Here is an 18,592-nt window from a genome sequence, read left to right on the forward strand (position 1 = left end):
ATCTGATCCTCATAGACATGAATTTATGGGACCCGAACTCAAGATTAGGAGAATGCAATTGATGGAATTTCCCTCTTGGTTTACCCATGAGAAAACAAGGGATGAAAGAGTAAAAGGGGTGATGGACAAAGAAGAAAAAGAGCCCTTATACATCAGAGAAAAATTAGTGAACCCAAATTCTGTCATCAACAACCACAATCTCACCCCCTCTATTCCTGAATTGGCACCTAGCTACATGGTAGCCCAAGAACGATCCATCCTACATTTTGAAGGACACCTTTAGGATGTTGGGGACAAAAATTTACAGGCTCGCCAAAGAAGATGCCATTCCCTTCCCTGCAGTTTACAAATCGTAGAGTACCACTCTCTAGAAAGATTAAGGAATGCATTGGAGAGAACCCGACTATACAAAAGAATCATGCAAAGGATGAAGATGAAGTGGATAGGACTTAAAGTCAGTCCTTCTTTACTATCGGGCCTACAAGAGAGAAGAAACCAGGCAAAAGAACAAAAAGAATGGAAAAACATAGAGGCAAATGCAAGTTTCTATCCACGTGAAGGCACACCATCTGAGATGCCTTGGGATGTTAGAGAGGCCACCAAGCCCATGAATGAGCTCCAAATTAGTGATGAAGTTTCTCAAAGGGTGAGAAACACTTTCAGCGAGGGGGTAATGATGGGGCCCATCAATAGGTATATTTTGAGGTTCATTGTGCTGTTCTCCATCCCTTAAAACAATCATTTTCCGACATTAATTCGTATTTTTAGCCATAATATGTTTACTAAGAAGATTAAAGGGTGTTTTTCATATTGTATGGCATAATTTGGTTAATATGCAGGAAATGGAAGCATTTTCAGAGATATTTAGCATGCAGGGGCCTAGTGGAGACAACCAAAGACAATAAGAGCCTTGTCCACCTCATTAACTCTCCAACTCGACTTGATATCAAGGAATCCTCACCAACATATTGAAATCACTAGCAGCAGAGGAACTATAAGTAAATGTGAAGATCAAAGGGAACCATATTCACAATTGTCGAGATTAAGTGTGCAAATAGAGTAGCATGATTTACTTCTGCAAATAGACTAGCCATTTCCTTTCATGCAATTTCAATTAACATTTACATTTAATGAATTATATTTTCACCTTTGTAGTTAGAATCATATTCATTTATGCTTTCATAGGAAATTCTCTTTGTAGTTTGTCGAAGGAGTGGTCTTTGAACACCTTGATTTGATCTCATGAATGAGGGTGACATGAGTAGAACCTAACGTGCTATGCATATAGTAGTGTTAGCTCTAAGTTTGTACGGACCCAGGGTTCATAATTTAAGCTCGGAAGCCCTTGGGAGTTGCAACAACATTGGTGCAGTACCACAGCTCATCACCTACTCCACCCAATGGAGCTATTTTGTAAGATAAGTCATTGGAAACAATCTATTCATAATCAAAATGCTCTAGTCATCCATAATTAGAGTATTGTGTAGGATTAGCCTTGGCCTTTTAACGTAATAGGATCTTTCTTAAAAATATATAAATATGTGTTTCTTTTTACAAAGTCACAAGTTCAAATTTAGAGTGGGTAGGGTATGTGGTATTTTTCTTTTAACCATGGTGAATAGGAAAACTTAACACCAAGATTAAGTTTAGGAAGAACTTATGAATTAGCAAAAATAAACATATGGCATGTGTGAGGCATATACTCTTCCAACCTTGTCACAAGCCAAAAACATATCTTGGGATCGAACAAAAGTAGATGAGAGAACCACTAGAGGTACTAACCCAAGACTTTAGCAATCAAATCAAATCAAATCCCTAGAATGAGGGCCCCTTGTAAATCTTATACACCATTTTAAAGATTGCCTCCATTATGACTTTAAAGTAAAATTAATTTTATCGTAGAAAAAAATTAATAATTTTTTAAATAATACAAGTTGTTAATTTTATTTCAAATATGAAAAAGAATAAGCAACCATCTATTTAAGCATCTAAAACTTTGTTATTTTTCAATCATTTTATAGATATCTATAAAAATAGGTTGAGAATAGAGTTATGATAAATCTGTTCTGCTTTTTATTTTAAAATTATAAAGACAAAGATATTTTGATTTATGAGAAATCTTTTTATGGGAAAAAAGGAAATTATAAATGCAAAAATATTTTGAAAAACAAGCCAATGGCAAAGTCCAAATTTCTTTGTCAGGGAAGGTTCTTGCGAAATCTAATTGCTTGAAATGGACAAAGACTCCACGAAGTCTTCCCTGCCCATTTCAAAGGAAGATAAGTAATCTACTTTGGTCAAGAAAGTGACAACAATATCGGAATACCCTACAAAGAATGGGTGTTTCTTTTATCAATGAATGTTCTCGAAAGTCTTTATCATTGAAAAAAGGACAGATTCCAAGCCAATGACTCCATGAAGTGACAGTAGGATAACTAAAGGTACCGAGCCGGCATTAATTTGTTTATGAATAAAAGTTCTGCGCAATGTAATTGTTCGAATAAAGACACAAACCCTACAAAGTACAACAGAAATCTTTGACGTGTGAATTGCATGAAAATGATTCTAGTGGACGAAGTCATCCATGCACAGTCAAGAGGAAGATACCAGAAATATTTGAAGTGAAAATTACTCTGGTCGAATGGGTTAGTGTTACATTGGTCAAGAATCTCACGACGATATCCCAATACTCTGTTTGCTTGCAAGAAATTTCAATGTTATGTGAAATCCCTTGTCGTGGCACAGAACATAACATCGAACATGAAGATGACCTAGGGACCAAGCCTGTAATACAGTTCACATTTCTTTTTCAACGAGACTTCTGTAAAATCTAATTACCTGAAAAAAGTTAAAGACTAAAATATCTTCCATGCCCATTTCAAAGGAAGATAAGGTGTGAACTGTATGAAAATCACATTGGTGGAAAGTGTATTGTCGCGGAACATAAAAGTCACGACGATATCCCAATGCCCTACTTGCAACCATTTTCATGTGATGTGAGATCTGTTGTCACGGCACCTTGGGCGTTTCTGTAAAGTCTTATCATTGGAAAAAATGACAGATTCCAATCCAATGACTCGACAATTATTTCTATATCGATGAATGTTCTGCGCAATGTAATTGTTTGAATAAAGACAAAGACCCGACGAAGTCTTCCATTCACAGTCACAGTGAAGACGAAGAACCGAAAATTACTCTCAAGACGAAGATACTACAAGTATTTGAGGCGTGAATTAGAAGTCTTCCATAACCTTTGAAAAATAGCAACGACCATGCACAGTCAAGAGGAAGATACCAGAAATAACAAAGGTGTGAATTATAAGTCTTCCATAACCTTTGAAAAATAGCAACGACCATGAACAGTCAAGAGGAACATACCCGAAATAACGAAGGTGTGAATATAACAAAGACTCCACGTAAGTCTTCCACAACCTTTGAAAAATAACAAGGACTCCATGTAAGTCTTCCATAACCTTTGAAAAATAAAAAAGTCTGGCACTTAATTCTTCCATAACCTTTGAAAAATAACAAAGACTCCACGTAAGTCTTCCATAATAAGAAAGACTCCACGTATGCCTTCAGAGGACAGAGACACTCGAGGTGTGATCTGTAAGAAAAGTACTTTGGTAAGAAGTTAAGCTTACTTTCGTCAAGAATCTTATGTCGATCACGAAAATACTCGAATTCTGACTTAGCGCGGCATGGCTACTGATTCTCTTATCTGAATTGTATGAAAAGTAGTTTGGTTCCTTTCTTGTCTGAAATGTATGAAAAGTAGTTAGGTTCCTTTCGCTCGCTACGACCGCAGAAATATTTGAGGTCTAAATTGCATGACAAGTTTTCTGGTGGAGGACGGCCAGGGTTTCTGGTCAAAGACGGTAGGGTTACTGTGTTTTCTGCTCACTGATCATGGGAGTCGCTGACAAAACACTGTATATTTAACCAGTGATCGGTTGCACAACTGGTCATGATGTTGTTCACGATTCACAGTCAAAACAGCAGAGGAGGCAGTACTAAGGGTCAGAATGAAAGGTGATAACTTTCTGGTTTTAATAATGTTTATTGTTTTAATGAGTACTCATGTCCAGTATTTTGGCCTATTTCCTGCACTGTTTCCAAGTGTTAACGCTTTATCAGCAGATGGTGTCGCGCTTTTAGAAATTAAGTCATCTTTTACAGTGCCTCCGAATGCGCTCTCAAGCTGGAGAAACGACAGCTCTTCCGATGAAGATCCATGTAGCTGGGAAGGTGTCCACTGCAGCACCTTTGGAAGGCGTGTCAATTCAATTTCCCTGCCATCCAGGGGACTATCTGGCCGTCTTTCTAGTGCAATAGGCAAGATGACCGCGCTGGAGAAGCTCGATCTCTCGGGCAATGAGTTATCGGGCGCTATTCCCAGCCAGATAGCGAACTGCACAGAGCTTCGAGAACTCAATATCGCCTGCAATTTCCTCTCGGGCTTCATCCCTGCCGATATCGGGAACTGTACCTCTCTAATCATTTTCAACATCAGTAGCAACAATATTTCTGGCTATATTCCTCCTGAACTGGGTAGTCTGGTAAGCCTGATCACGCTCTCCATAGATACAAATAATCTCACTGGTATCATTCCTTCGTCTATTGGAAAACTTGCTAGTGTTGAAACAATCACGGCATACTCCAACTATTTCAGCGGCTCTCTACCACCTGAAATCGGCAATTGCAGTCAGCTGGTAAATTTGATCTTGCAAACCTCCGGATTGCGTGGAGAGATTCCGGTCGAAATCGGAAAGTTGGAAAACCTTGAAGCGATGTCGATGTACGGAAACCATTTGACGGGTACGATCCCTCCTTCTATCGGAAACTGTAGCAACCTTGAAGCCATTTCTGTTTACAACAACTCGTTACATGGTCCGATACCTGGGGAGATAGCGCTGCTCGAAAATTTGTTATATTTCTTGGCTTATGAGAATCAGCTTACAGGCTCAATCCCCCCAGGTTTTTTCACCAGACTACTTAACTTAGAGATATTTGATGCATCTACCAATAATCTGACTGGAGCTATACCATCTGAAATAGGCAGAATCAAGACCTTGGCGTCCTTGTCGTTTGCATACAATTACATGTCCGGATCGATCCCCTTATCTTTTTCCAATCTTACAAGCTTGGAGATCCTGGATATATCATACAATAAGTTCGAAGGAACTTTGCCTCCAGGAATTGGCCTTCTTCCCAATCTGGGGGAGCTGTATATCAGTGGAAACAGGTTAGACGGTCCGCTCCCGGCTGGGCTTGGAAGCTTCAGCCAACTGAGTTTTGTAGATGCAGATTCCACCGGATTGAGTGGCTCGATTCCTTCTGGACTATGCAACAGTGGCTCATTGACCCACCTTTGCCTCTCCAATAATCGAGTAGAGGGAGACATCACCGGCCTTCTGCAACATTGCGTCGCACTACAACGCCTCCGGCTGCAAAACAACCTTTTCACAGGCTTCATCCCAAGTAATATTTCTAAGCTCTCAGCATTGTATTACCTTGAGATTTCTCACAACAATATCTATGGAAGTATACCCTCCTCCCTGGGACAGATGCAGAACCTTACAAATCTCCTCCTTGCCCACAACAATCTCAGTTGTGCCATTCCTCCCGAGATAGGAGAGTTGAGAAATCTGGGAAAGATCAATTTGAGCCGCAATAATCTCAATGGAACGATTCCCGCAGAGATAGGAAAACTATCTAATTTGGAGGTTTTAGATCTCAGCGGAAACTCGTTGGAAGGCGGCATACCGGCAGCTCTTGGCCATCTTCGGATGCTCTTGACATTAAATTTGAGTGTAAACGGATTGACAGGAGGGATCCCCAGTTCAGTGGGCGAATGCAGTCAGTTAAGTGAACTAATCCTGGCGAGAAATAAACTGAGCATGAGCATTCCTTCCGAGTTGGGAAAGCTTGCAGCCAATCTCAGATATGGGTTGGATCTAAGTTGGAACAATCTATCAGGACCTCTTCCTGCTGAGATGGGGAGTTTCATGTTCCTCGTATCCTTCGACGTCTCCCATAACCAACTCTCTGGTCAGATTCCCGAGTCTTTCACAGGCATGATAAGCCTGGATCATTTCAACTTCTCTTTCAACCTATTTACAGGGGAAATTCCTTCATTGAGAGCATTTTCACTAGGCCCGCAGAATGCTTTTGAGGGAAATCTAGGCCTTTGCGGACCCCCGACAGCGATGAATTGTTCAGAATCAGAAGTGGCAAGTAAAAGGAAAAAATTAAGTGCAGTGGGTGTGGCAGGGATCAGCGTTGCTTGTATCGCGACCGTAGCTATATTCATCCTCGCACTGACATACGTGATAAAAGTGTCAATTTCGAAGATTAGAAGAAATGTCGAGCATGCTGAAACGGCTATTTCTTCCGGAGATTGGCGAGATATAATCAAATACAGAGAAATAGTAGAAGCTACCGACAACTTCAGCGATGAATACCTCGTCGGGTCTGGCTCATCCAGCATGGTCTACAAGGTGATGGTTCCAGGACAAGACAAAGCCCTTGCAGCCAAGTGCTTAAATCCAGCAAATCGTCGTCTCTACGACAATCGATATCGCAGTCTGAGGAAAGAGATCGAAGCTTTGAAGAACGTCCGTCACAGAAACATTCTCCGTCTTCGGGACCTGATAACTACACGTGATGCAACAATTCTTCTGTGCGACTACATGGTCAATGGATCGCTCTGGGAATTTCTGGGCGGCGCATCGAAACCCAATCAGAAGCTGGACTGGAGGACACGGTATAACATTGCAGTTGAAGTGGCAGAGGGACTTAAATACTTACATCACGACTGCGAACCTCCAATCATCCACTGCGACATAAAGTCTGCCGACATATTGCTGGACCATGAATATGTGGCTCACATCGCCGACTTTGGACTTGCCAGGCTATTGAAAAATCCGTCAATAGATTCTGAATCAAGTTCTCTCTTTGGTGGGACTCATGGCTACATTGCTCCAGGTACTAAATTTCCATACATTTCTCTTTATAAAACAGAATCATGCCCATCAATTTGCTGCTGTTATGACGTCTAGTTGCATACATAATTATCATGTCCCATGTCATGCTAATACCTAATACTACGTGCAGAGTGTGGGTATGGCGTGACGGCATCGACGAAGCAAGACGTGTATAGCTTCGGAGTGGTGTTATTAGAGCTGGTAAGTGGAAAGCCCCCCGTCGTAGAGGACGATCAGAAATTCGTACATCTGCCTGCATGGGCTGAGAGGCTGACGAAGGAAGGAAAAATGGATGGAATACTTGATCAGGATTTGAGAAGTGGTGAGGGTGCTTGTTTACATAGTAATATGAAAGATGAAATGGTGAAGATCATGGAGATTGCCTCATTCTGCACTCGATCTGCTCCCAGGCTCCGCCCGCCTATGAACGTAGTTCTTGACATGCTTCTTTCACCCAACAGAGACCGGGTCATCGATCATTGAGTGATAATATATAGGGCATCTAGGCAGGACTTTCTATTTCCAAAAAAAATAGTTTTAAGGCATCAACCCTATTACTTCGAAGGACTTCCTATTTCCTGAATGTAGCGTTTCTGTTTCCGTGGACATTTTCAAATTTCAAATTCTCGTTTTTACCGGTTAACTGTTGGTAGTTATCATATTTTTTTAATGTATCAACCGTTCTCAATTTTATATGGTATCACAGGGAACTTTATTACATTTCAAGAAATATCATAGCTATGATAACGGTATATTTACTGTTTTATATGGTATAATAATTGTAGTAATGGGAGTGGTGATTATATTATTATGTTATAGGTGTTATTGAATTTTTGTATATTGATTTTTCATTTTGGAATTAATTTAAGAAGTTTGGTACATTTTAATTCGTTTTCAATAATAATTCTTTGCTTTTCTAAATTCAAGATTATGTTATTCATCGTTATATTTTATTTTTATTTAATTTAATTATAAATTCACTATAGAACATGTTGATAGTCATTTTGATATAATAAAGAGTGGATTCAGTATCTTATTCTCACTGTTTTTACAAAATATTGGCTGTTAGTAATTTTTGTTAGCAATTTTGTTATATAATCTGTTTTAAAATTGTTTTTGTTTGGTTAAGAATTTATTTTCCTCATAATGTAATAAGTTTAAAAATTTAAGATTTAGAGGTTTCTATCAAGAATGGAACCTAGTAATTAGAAGTGTTATGATTTTCCTTCAATAATAATGATAAGTTAACCTAGGTTAAAAGATAGTAATAATAAAATAACAAATAATAATGATAATCGACACTATTAATTTGACAGCTGAGTTATACATATTTATATATATATATATATATATATATATATATATATATATAAATATAATATTTAAACTATCATTTTGATTATTAGTGTTAATATGAAGATCTAAATTGTTATGAAATTGTTACGCCTTGCACATTCCTGTTAGAAATGTGTTTGGATAGTGGGCAGAATCAGTCCCCCTAATCCCATGTCATTGTGAATCGTGAATCATTTGGGCAGACTCTTAGAGGCCAAACCTGCAAAATAAAATCTCTCTGAAAGTACCGCAATAAAAAAGGTCTGTAAGTGGAAAAAACTGTGGCCTTCCGACTCAACACACATTTAAAGCCTCTTGCGATCTCCTTTACATATGATTCTTGACCAAGTTTCTGCCCTACTAAAGGTCCAACCAGTCAAACAGAAAAAATACTGTCTGAGCTACCAACATCCATGGGAGAGCTCAGCTTGAAGCCAACTTTTTTTTCACATTAATCATTCTAATGTTTTCAACCTTTCCATTTGTTGGATCGCTGTCGACAACCCTTCCTGATTCTTGGAACCTCTGTTGCAGTGTTGATCATTCTAACCAATGGATCCATGCACAATGTCTGTATTCCTGAAAATTTGGTGATGTTGAGCTCTTGCACCGGTGGAAGTTATATATGTTTGTGGTAATAGAAATATCATCCATGCGTCTAAAGTTCCTGTCGGAAATGTGAGAACATAAATATTTCTAATGGCATTCGCGCATGGCTAATCTATAAGTGCTCATGGCTAATGTCTGTATTAGCAATTGCAGGAACATTACCATATTAAACGAACCTCCCCTTCGTTAGATTGACACCATGAACACTATTCTCAGCTAAATAAATTCCGTTACCGAGCAATCAATACAGTATGGATGTGAAATCTATTTCCTAGCGTCAACAAATGAAAAAATTATTTAATGAAAAAAAAATATGTACCCAAATAATAATTTAGAAAATTTATTCCAATCCCATATTTAAGTAGAAAACCTCATTTCAGAGAAAAACTATGGTAGCAGATTTTTATTATTAGGATGAAAATATTTATATATTTCACTTGTTTCATTCTTTCTCAACTATACATTTCTTTTTCTTAACTCACATCCTTATATATACAAATATTTCATTATAATACCATCAGCCCAATACCATGGGTTGTGAATACCATAGGTATTACAAATTTGATTTGATAGAATTATAATACCATGGGTTGTGAATACCATGGACACTACAATGCCCAACAATCTCTCACTTGAGCCCAAATAGAAGCTTGAGTGAATATTTTTGCCATTGTTTTCTCTTCTCGCCACTAAACCTTTCCCAAGATGCATTTTTATCACGTTTGCATTACTCTAGCCAAGGTTCTACAAAGTTCTTGTTTATCCCTTGGCAAAGTCTTCTATTAAAGCTGGATTTTCTGTAGTGTGTATTTTCTCCAATTGAAGTAGTCCATCTTCTGTAGTGTGTATTTTCTCCAATTGTAGTAGCCCATCATTTAACACTTCACTAATAATGTGCTAGCCCATCATTTAACACTTCACTAATAATGTGCTTTGTTTTAGCATGATACACTTGTTTTTTTGCTAAATGAATAGCACTATCACTATCACAATGCAACAAATATTTATCTTTTTTATTCCCAACTCTCCTAAAAATCATTGCATCCACAACATCATCAATGTGCTTTGTCTTAGAATAATATGTTGGTTTTTTTGCTAAATGAATAGCCCTCTCACTATCACAATGCAACGAATATTTATCCTTTTTTATTCCCAACTCTCCTAAAAATCATTGCATCCACAACATCTCTTTGCATGCTTCTATGGCAGTGATGTATTATGCCTCTGTTGTGGAGAGGGCCAGTACTTGCCTCTATTGTGGAGAGGGCCAGTACTTTTTGCAATCTGGGCATCTAGGATACTCCTGCTCCTACAAAAGTACATAATTAACTAGTGCTAGACATTATAGAATCCACATCTCCAACCATGTTTACACTTGTATAACCTTCAAGAACAACATTGTTATTACCAAAACATAAAGAATAATTATTGGTACCCTTAAGATACCTCAAAATACACTTTAATGCATGCCAATCTTGTTTGTTTAGATTTGCAAGCAACCTGCTCACTACTCCCACTGAATGTGTAATATCTAGACGAGTGCATACCATGACATACATCAAGCTACCAACAGTTGAAGCATAATGGATTTTACTCATTTCCTCCTTCTTCTTGTCATCATAAGGGCCCAAATCAACACTAAGTTTAAAGTGTGATGCTAGGGGTGTACCCACTTCTTTGGCATCCTTCATATTGAACATGTATAACATCTTTTCAATATATTTTTCTTGAGATCAAACTCATACGCATGTCTCAAACATGCCTAACCTGCTTCAACAAGATACCTTGTCCATCCTACATGTACTTTATCATGATCAACTTCTTCATATGTAACAAAATTATTTTTACATGGGGTCCCATGGTGAGATGCTCCAAAGTCAAGTACCCGATCAATGCTACTACTAGAAATATATAAACATGCTTCTTCTACTAGAACAATTAATAAAAAATCACTTTCAAAAGCTACAACAATAGTCTCACCTTCCTTTGTGTTGCTAGATTTTTTATTTGAGTTGATTTATTTTTGTTCCTTCTGCTCCTTCTGTTCTTTCTTCCAAAACTAACAATCCTTTCTCTTGTTTCCTTCTCTTCCACAGTGAAAACAAGTGATTCTTCCCGTTCTTGATTTCGATCTACCTCTCGATTTTGAACACCCCTATCTACCGCGGTCAATTTTCCTTCCATGATCAGATAAGACTAGAGCTTCTCCTCCCTAGTTTTCCGCAATTGATTTATGACACAACTCCTTGTTCATTAAATTACTACTGACACCATCAAACTTTAGGATCCCTGCAGGTGCTAAAGTGCTAATAACTACTATAAAATTCTCCTAGCTATCTGGCATAGAGAATAATAATAAGATGACTCTAATCTCGTCATCCAAAATAATTTTGACATAGGCAAGTTGAATTTTCATATAATAAAGTTGCTCAAATCCCAGAGGCGCAAAAAAAAAAAACAACAATAAAAAAAAAGAATTGTCTAAGCTACCAACATCCATGGGAGAGCTCAACTTAAAGCCAACTTTTCAATTTTTCTCACATCAATCATTCTAATGTTTTTTACTTTTCCATTTGTTGGATCGATGTCTACAACCCTTCATGATTCTTGGAACCTCTGTTGCAGTGTTGATGATACAAAACAATGGATCCATGCACAATGTTTGTCTTCCTAACAATTTTGGTGATGTTTAACTCTTGCACCCATCGAAGTTATATATGTTTGTGGTAATAGAAATATCATCGATGCATCTAAAGTTTCTATTGCAAATGTAAAAACACAAATCTTGCGAATGGAATTCGCGAATGACTAATGTCTAATATTTCTAATGACTAATGTCTATATTAACAATTGTCGGAACATTACCATATTAAACAGGGAACCTCCCCTTGATTTGATGGACACGACAAACACTATTCTCCGCTATATGAAATTTGTCACTGAGAAATTGATACGGTACTTTTCCATTGGACAACACATGTGGACGTAATTATTTTAAAAGTACAAATACTCCATGACAAATGTGAAATCTATTTCCAAGCCATGTCTCCATGTAATATATGAAATAAATGATCGTGGTAGGTAAAACATGATGACTGTAGGCAGCATTGTGGTGAATGTTTATATGTTAACGAATGTTGTGAAATCTAATTATTTAAAAAGGTACTCCAAGCCATAGACTCCATGAAGCTCAATTACTAAAAGAAACCCAACGAGTTTTATGGTTTGAATTTATTTATCAAAATATTATAAAATACTCAATGAAGAGAACGTATGTACTTTGTAAATCTCTAGGCACATCAGAATGTAACATGGCTAGGCCATAGATGAGGCCTAACCATAGATCAAAGAGGGGGCATAGGATTAAGCTTGGACTTCCTCCATACATGTAGATCTCATTTAAGCAGATAGACTCCAGTGGCTCCCATTGAGTGTGTTTGCCACACATTCATTCATTCCATGGTTTCTTTAAAGATATAGACTCCATTGGCTCCCATTGAGTGTGTTAGCCACTCATCCATTCATTCCTTGGATTCTTTTATTTCAGTTGCGTTCGACAAAGAAGAACATATTATGTTTACTTTTTAATCTCTTATCCTTCTTCCATCTTTAAGCACATAAAATATTGTACACATATCAAAATTTTGAGGCTTAGCATGGATGATAGCCTTCTTCACTAAATGGTAACATCCTCTTCAAAGCTCATGGTGATGGTGATGCCTCTTCCTCTTATTATAGTGATCCCATCTCTCTAGTGATTAGATAGACAAACAAACTACTACAAACACATATCAACGGTTCACTATCTACATATAATCTAATCATCTAACCTAATCTACTCTCCAACTAGATTAACCCTCACATCTCTCCCTTAATGCTCAACTCTCCTATGATGGAGGTAAGCCTAGATACCATATTATAAATGTGGGAGAGTAAACACTTATTTACACAATAAAATAATTTATAAATATGGGAGAGTAGACACTTATTTACACACAATAAATAATATGTTGAGTGATCTATAAATTTAGTGAAGCAAACTACACTTATATACAACACGCTTTTTCTTAATATATAAAAGATACCTTGATCACACAATTAACTAATCGAGTGAATATCTCAACCACACACCAATGTAGGAAGCCAATTGGTGGAAAATAACTCTCAAATCAATTACATCTAATCACTTCCTAAATACTATGAACAAACTCTTCTCATAGAGGAGCATGATCTAATAATGGCCAATAATCTTAACAATCCAAAAATAGGATTACACTTGAGACAAGTGGGAGTTACATACTCCAAAAATTCCAAGATAGATAATTGCATAGATATTTGACGACACAATCTTACCAGCAATTCCTTCATGGGATTCATCAATTCAAATATCATGAATTGTAGCCTTCTTGTATTTTGAATATCAGTGCCATCAATATTTCTAGTTTCATTCTACCCAAAAATATTAATGTAGTAAGACTGATGATGCTCATTTTACATAAACATAATATTATTGGTATCTTTCCTTCCTCTTTTAGGGTTCTTGGAAGTATTAAAATAACCATAGCATTCTCCAACTATTTTAATGTCTTTTTGTTGCCTAAAACTGGTAATTCCAATCGACTGCTACATATTTTCTTCAAAATCTATGGATTGCAATGAGAGATTCCATGGGAAATTGGGAATTTGAAGAGGATTGTAATGATGTTATTGTTCAATAATCCTTTGGCAAGTACTTTATCTTCTTCTTTGGGAAACCACAACAACTTTGAAACCATTTCTATTTTTCACAACCTCTTACATGGTATGATACAAGGGGAAATAGCCCAACTTGACATGCCAAGAAATTTATGGATTTATGAAAATCATCTTACTGTCTCAATCCCTGTGGGATTTCCCAAAGTACTACTAAATTTGGAGTTAATTGATGCATATTGTAATGACATGACCAAAGATATACCATATGAAATGGAAATTTTGAAGTATATAACACTCATGGAGTTTGGTTTCAATAACACATATTAGTCGATCTCCTCATCATTTTCGTATATTACAAGCCTAATGATCTGTTGGCGGTGCTGTACCCACCAACATGTCAGGGGATCTCCCCAGTAAGAAGTCCCAACTAGACCTCAGACCATTTTGTGTAGGAGTCCCAGCAGTGGGTCATATGGTATCACCTTGACCGCGGTTGCATGCAGAGGCAAGTAAGATGTCCCTATTGGTAGCAAGCGTGTGACATGCGCAACAAGCCAAGGAAGGTGTATGAATGGCTCTATCACATGGAAAGTGAGGTGAGTGCGCCCCTTGGAAACATGTGAAAGCATGCAGCTAAGAATGGAACACACGAGTAAATATGCATCACAAACTGGAAAGCAAGTAAGCTAACAATCCAAAGTGATGGTTAAACAAACATCACATCTCAGTAAGATTCATACATACTTATACAGAAAGAGTCCATACATGCAAGCATAAGAAAACAAATACATATATCATTAGAGTAAACAAGATAGTTAAAATACAATAACAACATATGCATGAAATGTGTTGGCTCTGTTATATTAAGAAGTGAAAGTTCCAATCATACAATATAACCATGACCGACCACTAGTCCCGATAACAGAACGTTACAGTCACTATCACCTGCTTTTCCAAAGAGATGTATGAGCTCTACACTGTGGAGAAGCCAAGGCTCGTTACAATATTGTCCAAGCTTTCTCTAAGATACTCCTATCAAAAGCTTGACTGACCAAAAGCCTCTACAGTGAGTTATGACGTACTATATATAGCAAAGGGTGGGGTGACCCTTGACATTCCCCTTTGTGACTATTCATCTACCCTCATGACTCTTCAACTACTCTATGACTGTTACATTTGACTATCGACAATGGAAATTACACTTGACAAGATGTTACATACAATCTCCACATGTACCCTTGTGAGACAAAATAGGCGTGAGCAAGCCATGCAAGACATCACTAACACTCATACAATTGTGGTAAGACCAACTCTTTGACATCCTTACGATGTTCGACAGTGCCGAACTGATGCCAATCTTGGTCGTTTGTGATGGTGTCCATTGCAAATCTTGTCTCTATTGTATCCAGGTACACTGATATGGCTCCTCTATCCAACTCGGCCGATAACATGTGCGTCATTATCTTGAGTGCAGTTGGACCAACAACATACTGATGCATAGTGTGGTGGTGACCATATGCATCGACTTGTTGAAATACATGTTCAGCTCCAGTCAGACTTGCTTCATGTCTTCCCCTCAGTGAGTGTGCCAAATGGGTGGGATCGCATGTGTGCGCACAATGACATCCATGCCTCTGAATACCCTTGCATGCGATTGATATAACTGCTCACCCTGTCTGCTCCATGTCGGCTTTTGAATGGATCTATAACATGTATGGGCGCAATTTCATCAATCCGTGGATGTTGCGCCTCCTGCTATACCTGTTCCTGCTGCAACTCCTTCTCTCGTCTATGAAGCTCATGTTATTCCTTGAGTTTTTGCTTCAGCACCTACAACTCCTTCTACATTTCTCTCCCTACCTTTGTGCGATCTTCTTGTCACGTCGTCGCCTCATAGCCTCAATATTCAAAGATGATTTCATCACAAGTGGATATGCTTGAGCTTGCAACTTTGTTCCGCCTCTGCGTTGTCAACAACCCTCCTCTTGCATTTGTCGCATGCAGGTGTGCTACCTTTTGGTGTTGCTGATGGTGCTGCTTGCTGTGACACCATTGCCATTTCACCTTGATATCCCTATCCATGAACAACTTGATGTATTCATATATAGGCAAGTTCATATACACTTGATCGACTGCATCCCTAGTTGTGCTCTAAACGGTGTATTCGACTCTGCTCCTCTGGAAGCCATTGTACCTATGTTGTTGAGAGGCAAAGGAACACATGTGATACTTGGAGACATAGAAACACTCATGACAAGAAATTTGTCAGTCGAAAACCAAAAAAAACTAGAGGACTGATGACCTGTCTCTGAGTAATTGTAATAGTCCTTTCTTGTCACCCCTATATTTTGTAAACATAGTTGTGTACTGCTAGCATAAGAGCCATGATTGGATGAGGCAGTTACATTGTAAAATAAAAAAAATTAAATGTAAATTTAATTGTTGCACTGAAGTAGAGGATGGCATAGATCCATGGCTCCAAGGGAAGAGGTAGCTCATTTGTTTGACAATCCACAATACCACCTAAGTGTTATTTCCAAAGTCAGTTATGAATCAATCAAGATACCACCACCTAATAGTAGTTATGATATTATATGTGAGCGATGAAGGGCGCAAGATGGTGCCCATCCCCCTCGAAGATCGGGGAGATACTAGGCAGGATGACTCTTCATAAAAGGAAGAATTACCAAAAATAGAGAAATAGGAGGGGAATAGAGAAGAACATGAGAGGAATAGCAAACTAATAAGTGAGAGATATAACTGCTTCAGGAAGACAAAGGTAGACAAAGGAGAATAGGTAGGTGCAACAGAGAGATTGTGAGGAGCTACGAGAGCTAAATAAGATGACAAATATATACTAGAGTTGTCACTAAGCCGGTGCTCAGAGACCTTGGATGTTAATATTTGTATTTCTTTGTGTTGATACCACTAGACTGTGTGTTTAAGCCTAAGTTGTTAGTAGGAGGATTAGTGGATGACCAAATCACTACAGTGCTTCGTATATAGATGATGAACCACCTATACATGGCATTTTGAGCCACTGTGGTGCTTCCCAAAGAGCTGCTAACCACCTGGATAGTGGACTACAAACCCTTGTAGTGCTTTTTATTAAAAGGAAATTGTTAACCACCTAAAAGGTGCATTCAATATCTTGGATTTAGAAATACCTAATCTAGGCACTAGGTGAAGCATTGTGAATGGACTCAAGAGAGTAAGTGAGTCAGTGTGGTGCTTACTTTGAAAGAACAGTTGATAAAACATCTAGATAATGAACTCGATATTTGAATGCCTACCAAGCCTTTGGTGTGAAGTTTCCCTTGACCGAACATTCCCTCATACTTTGGATCCCTCTCGGGGGTTGTTAGTTACAAGAAAGGATGCAGTGTAGCTAGGCTATGATTGGGTGGAGAGTGGAAGTCCCTCCTTTAGTTGCAAGCCATTATAATATATTTAGATAAGTACATAAGATATGCATATTTGAATCACAACCTACAAAATCCTTGTTATGTTTGTCACTATGGTATGGTCTTGTTCATGTTTAAATGCTTAAATATTTTTGTTACAATCACTTCTAGATATCTTGTATGTTTGGGATTTCAGTGAACGGTTGCACCATGGAGCTACTACCATACTCATAATTTATAGTCTACCTTATGTGCTATGATCTAAGTTTATACATGCATTGTGTTGGAAGGTGTTTACATATGAATATTGTGGTAACTTGTGAGTTCTACACAATTTCTCTATTGTTATGACTCTGGTCTATAAAAAATTAAAATGTTCGCAACTTCATAATATAGAGATATAGAAGCTAAGTCTACATGTCAATGGGTTGTAGCCCCACAATATTTGTTGAGGGATCAAGGTTTAGGGTTAGACCATTCTTTTCAAGAATTTTGGCTATTGGGCTAATCCCCCTTCCCTTGGAAGGTTTATGTAATCCTCCTTTCCTTAGTGCATGGGAAGAATTCGAGAATTTGGAAGTCAGTGTCGTTAGGAGGAAGTTACCATGGGAATGGCCTGGATTTATTCATACTTGGATTTCCCCTTGGTTTCACTATATCTGAAGGTTCAAAAGACCAAGGGTTGGTGAGGGTTGCGCCTTTGTGTGGGCCTAGATTTTCCCTTGGCCAAATTTCACATTACATATGATAGTTGAGACATTCAAGGGTGGAAAATGATTCCCACTCCTTGGGATTCCAGATAATCATAGGCCTATATATCAACTTCTTTAACCTCTGTGTAGTACCTATAGTGCATAAATATTTTTGGGACCCATGTTTATTATTTTGCACAAGTAATGGATCCAAGGTTGGCGAAAGTTGTTCACCTTACCACGACCTAGATATAGTGTGATTCAGTGATTATTCTAAATATTGGGACACTAGCCCACTAATGGAACCATGTCATAAAGAAACCCATCACCGATCTATTCAAAGGTACGAGGATTTGGGGGTGTCAAGTGGTTGCACAACGTGTAGGCCTACATTTGACTGAGACTAGATACACTTGTGAATAGTGAAGGGCTTTATGGATCCCATGTTAAGATGGCATGATAGTGCCATGGGTGTTAGGCAAGGGGCATGTGGATGCCACATGGTAGTATAATGGTGACATGGCAAGGTTTAAATGGCGAAACTTCTAATAGGTTTAACTCACAATCTGAAATTTGGATTGAGGTAAAATTTATATAATATAAAACCTCTCAACAAGCTAAACATGATGGAAATATCTGAATTAAATTCTACATACTTGATATAGGAAGCATTTTGTAATCCCATCTTCAAATCATACCTTGGGGGTCGAGTTAAAGAAAGTATGTAAAAATTATCATCGCCTGTGACATGAGGAGGGGGTGTGAGTGTGGTTACAAATTGGTATCAGAGCAAAGGTTCAACAATTAAACTTTGGGAATATAAATTGGATCTCTGTTATAGAGCTATATTAAATCAAAGGTTCACTACTGG

At 38.0% G+C, this 18,592-nt stretch overlaps 1 protein-coding gene across 2 annotated transcripts; it reads left to right on the forward strand.

Moving 5' to 3' along the window:
* Positions 1–3,675: 3,675 nt before the first annotated feature.
* Positions 3,676–7,671, forward strand: LOC149247708 (uncharacterized). 2 transcript variants are annotated; one of them, XM_089455922.1, is made up of 3 exons: positions 3,676–4,032; positions 4,180–6,987; positions 7,117–7,671. In XM_089455922.1, the coding sequence occupies exons 1-3, from the start codon at positions 4,026–4,028 to the stop codon at positions 7,467–7,469; spliced, it is 3,168 nt and encodes a 1,055-aa protein (XP_089312048.1). In that variant the 5' UTR covers positions 3,676–4,025; the 3' UTR covers positions 7,470–7,671. The 2 variants fall into 2 exon arrangements, with proteins under 2 accessions (XP_089312048.1, XP_089312047.1); XM_089455921.1 differs by having other exon boundaries at positions 3,676–6,987.
* Positions 7,672–18,592: the final 10,921 nt, after the last annotated feature.

Source organism: Pinus tabuliformis, chromosome 7, assembly GCF_031772625.1.
Source record: "Pinus tabuliformis cultivar Carrire ecotype Pingquan chromosome 7, CPIR1, whole genome shotgun sequence".
Lineage (NCBI taxonomy): Eukaryota > Viridiplantae > Streptophyta > Pinopsida > Pinales > Pinaceae > Pinus > Pinus tabuliformis.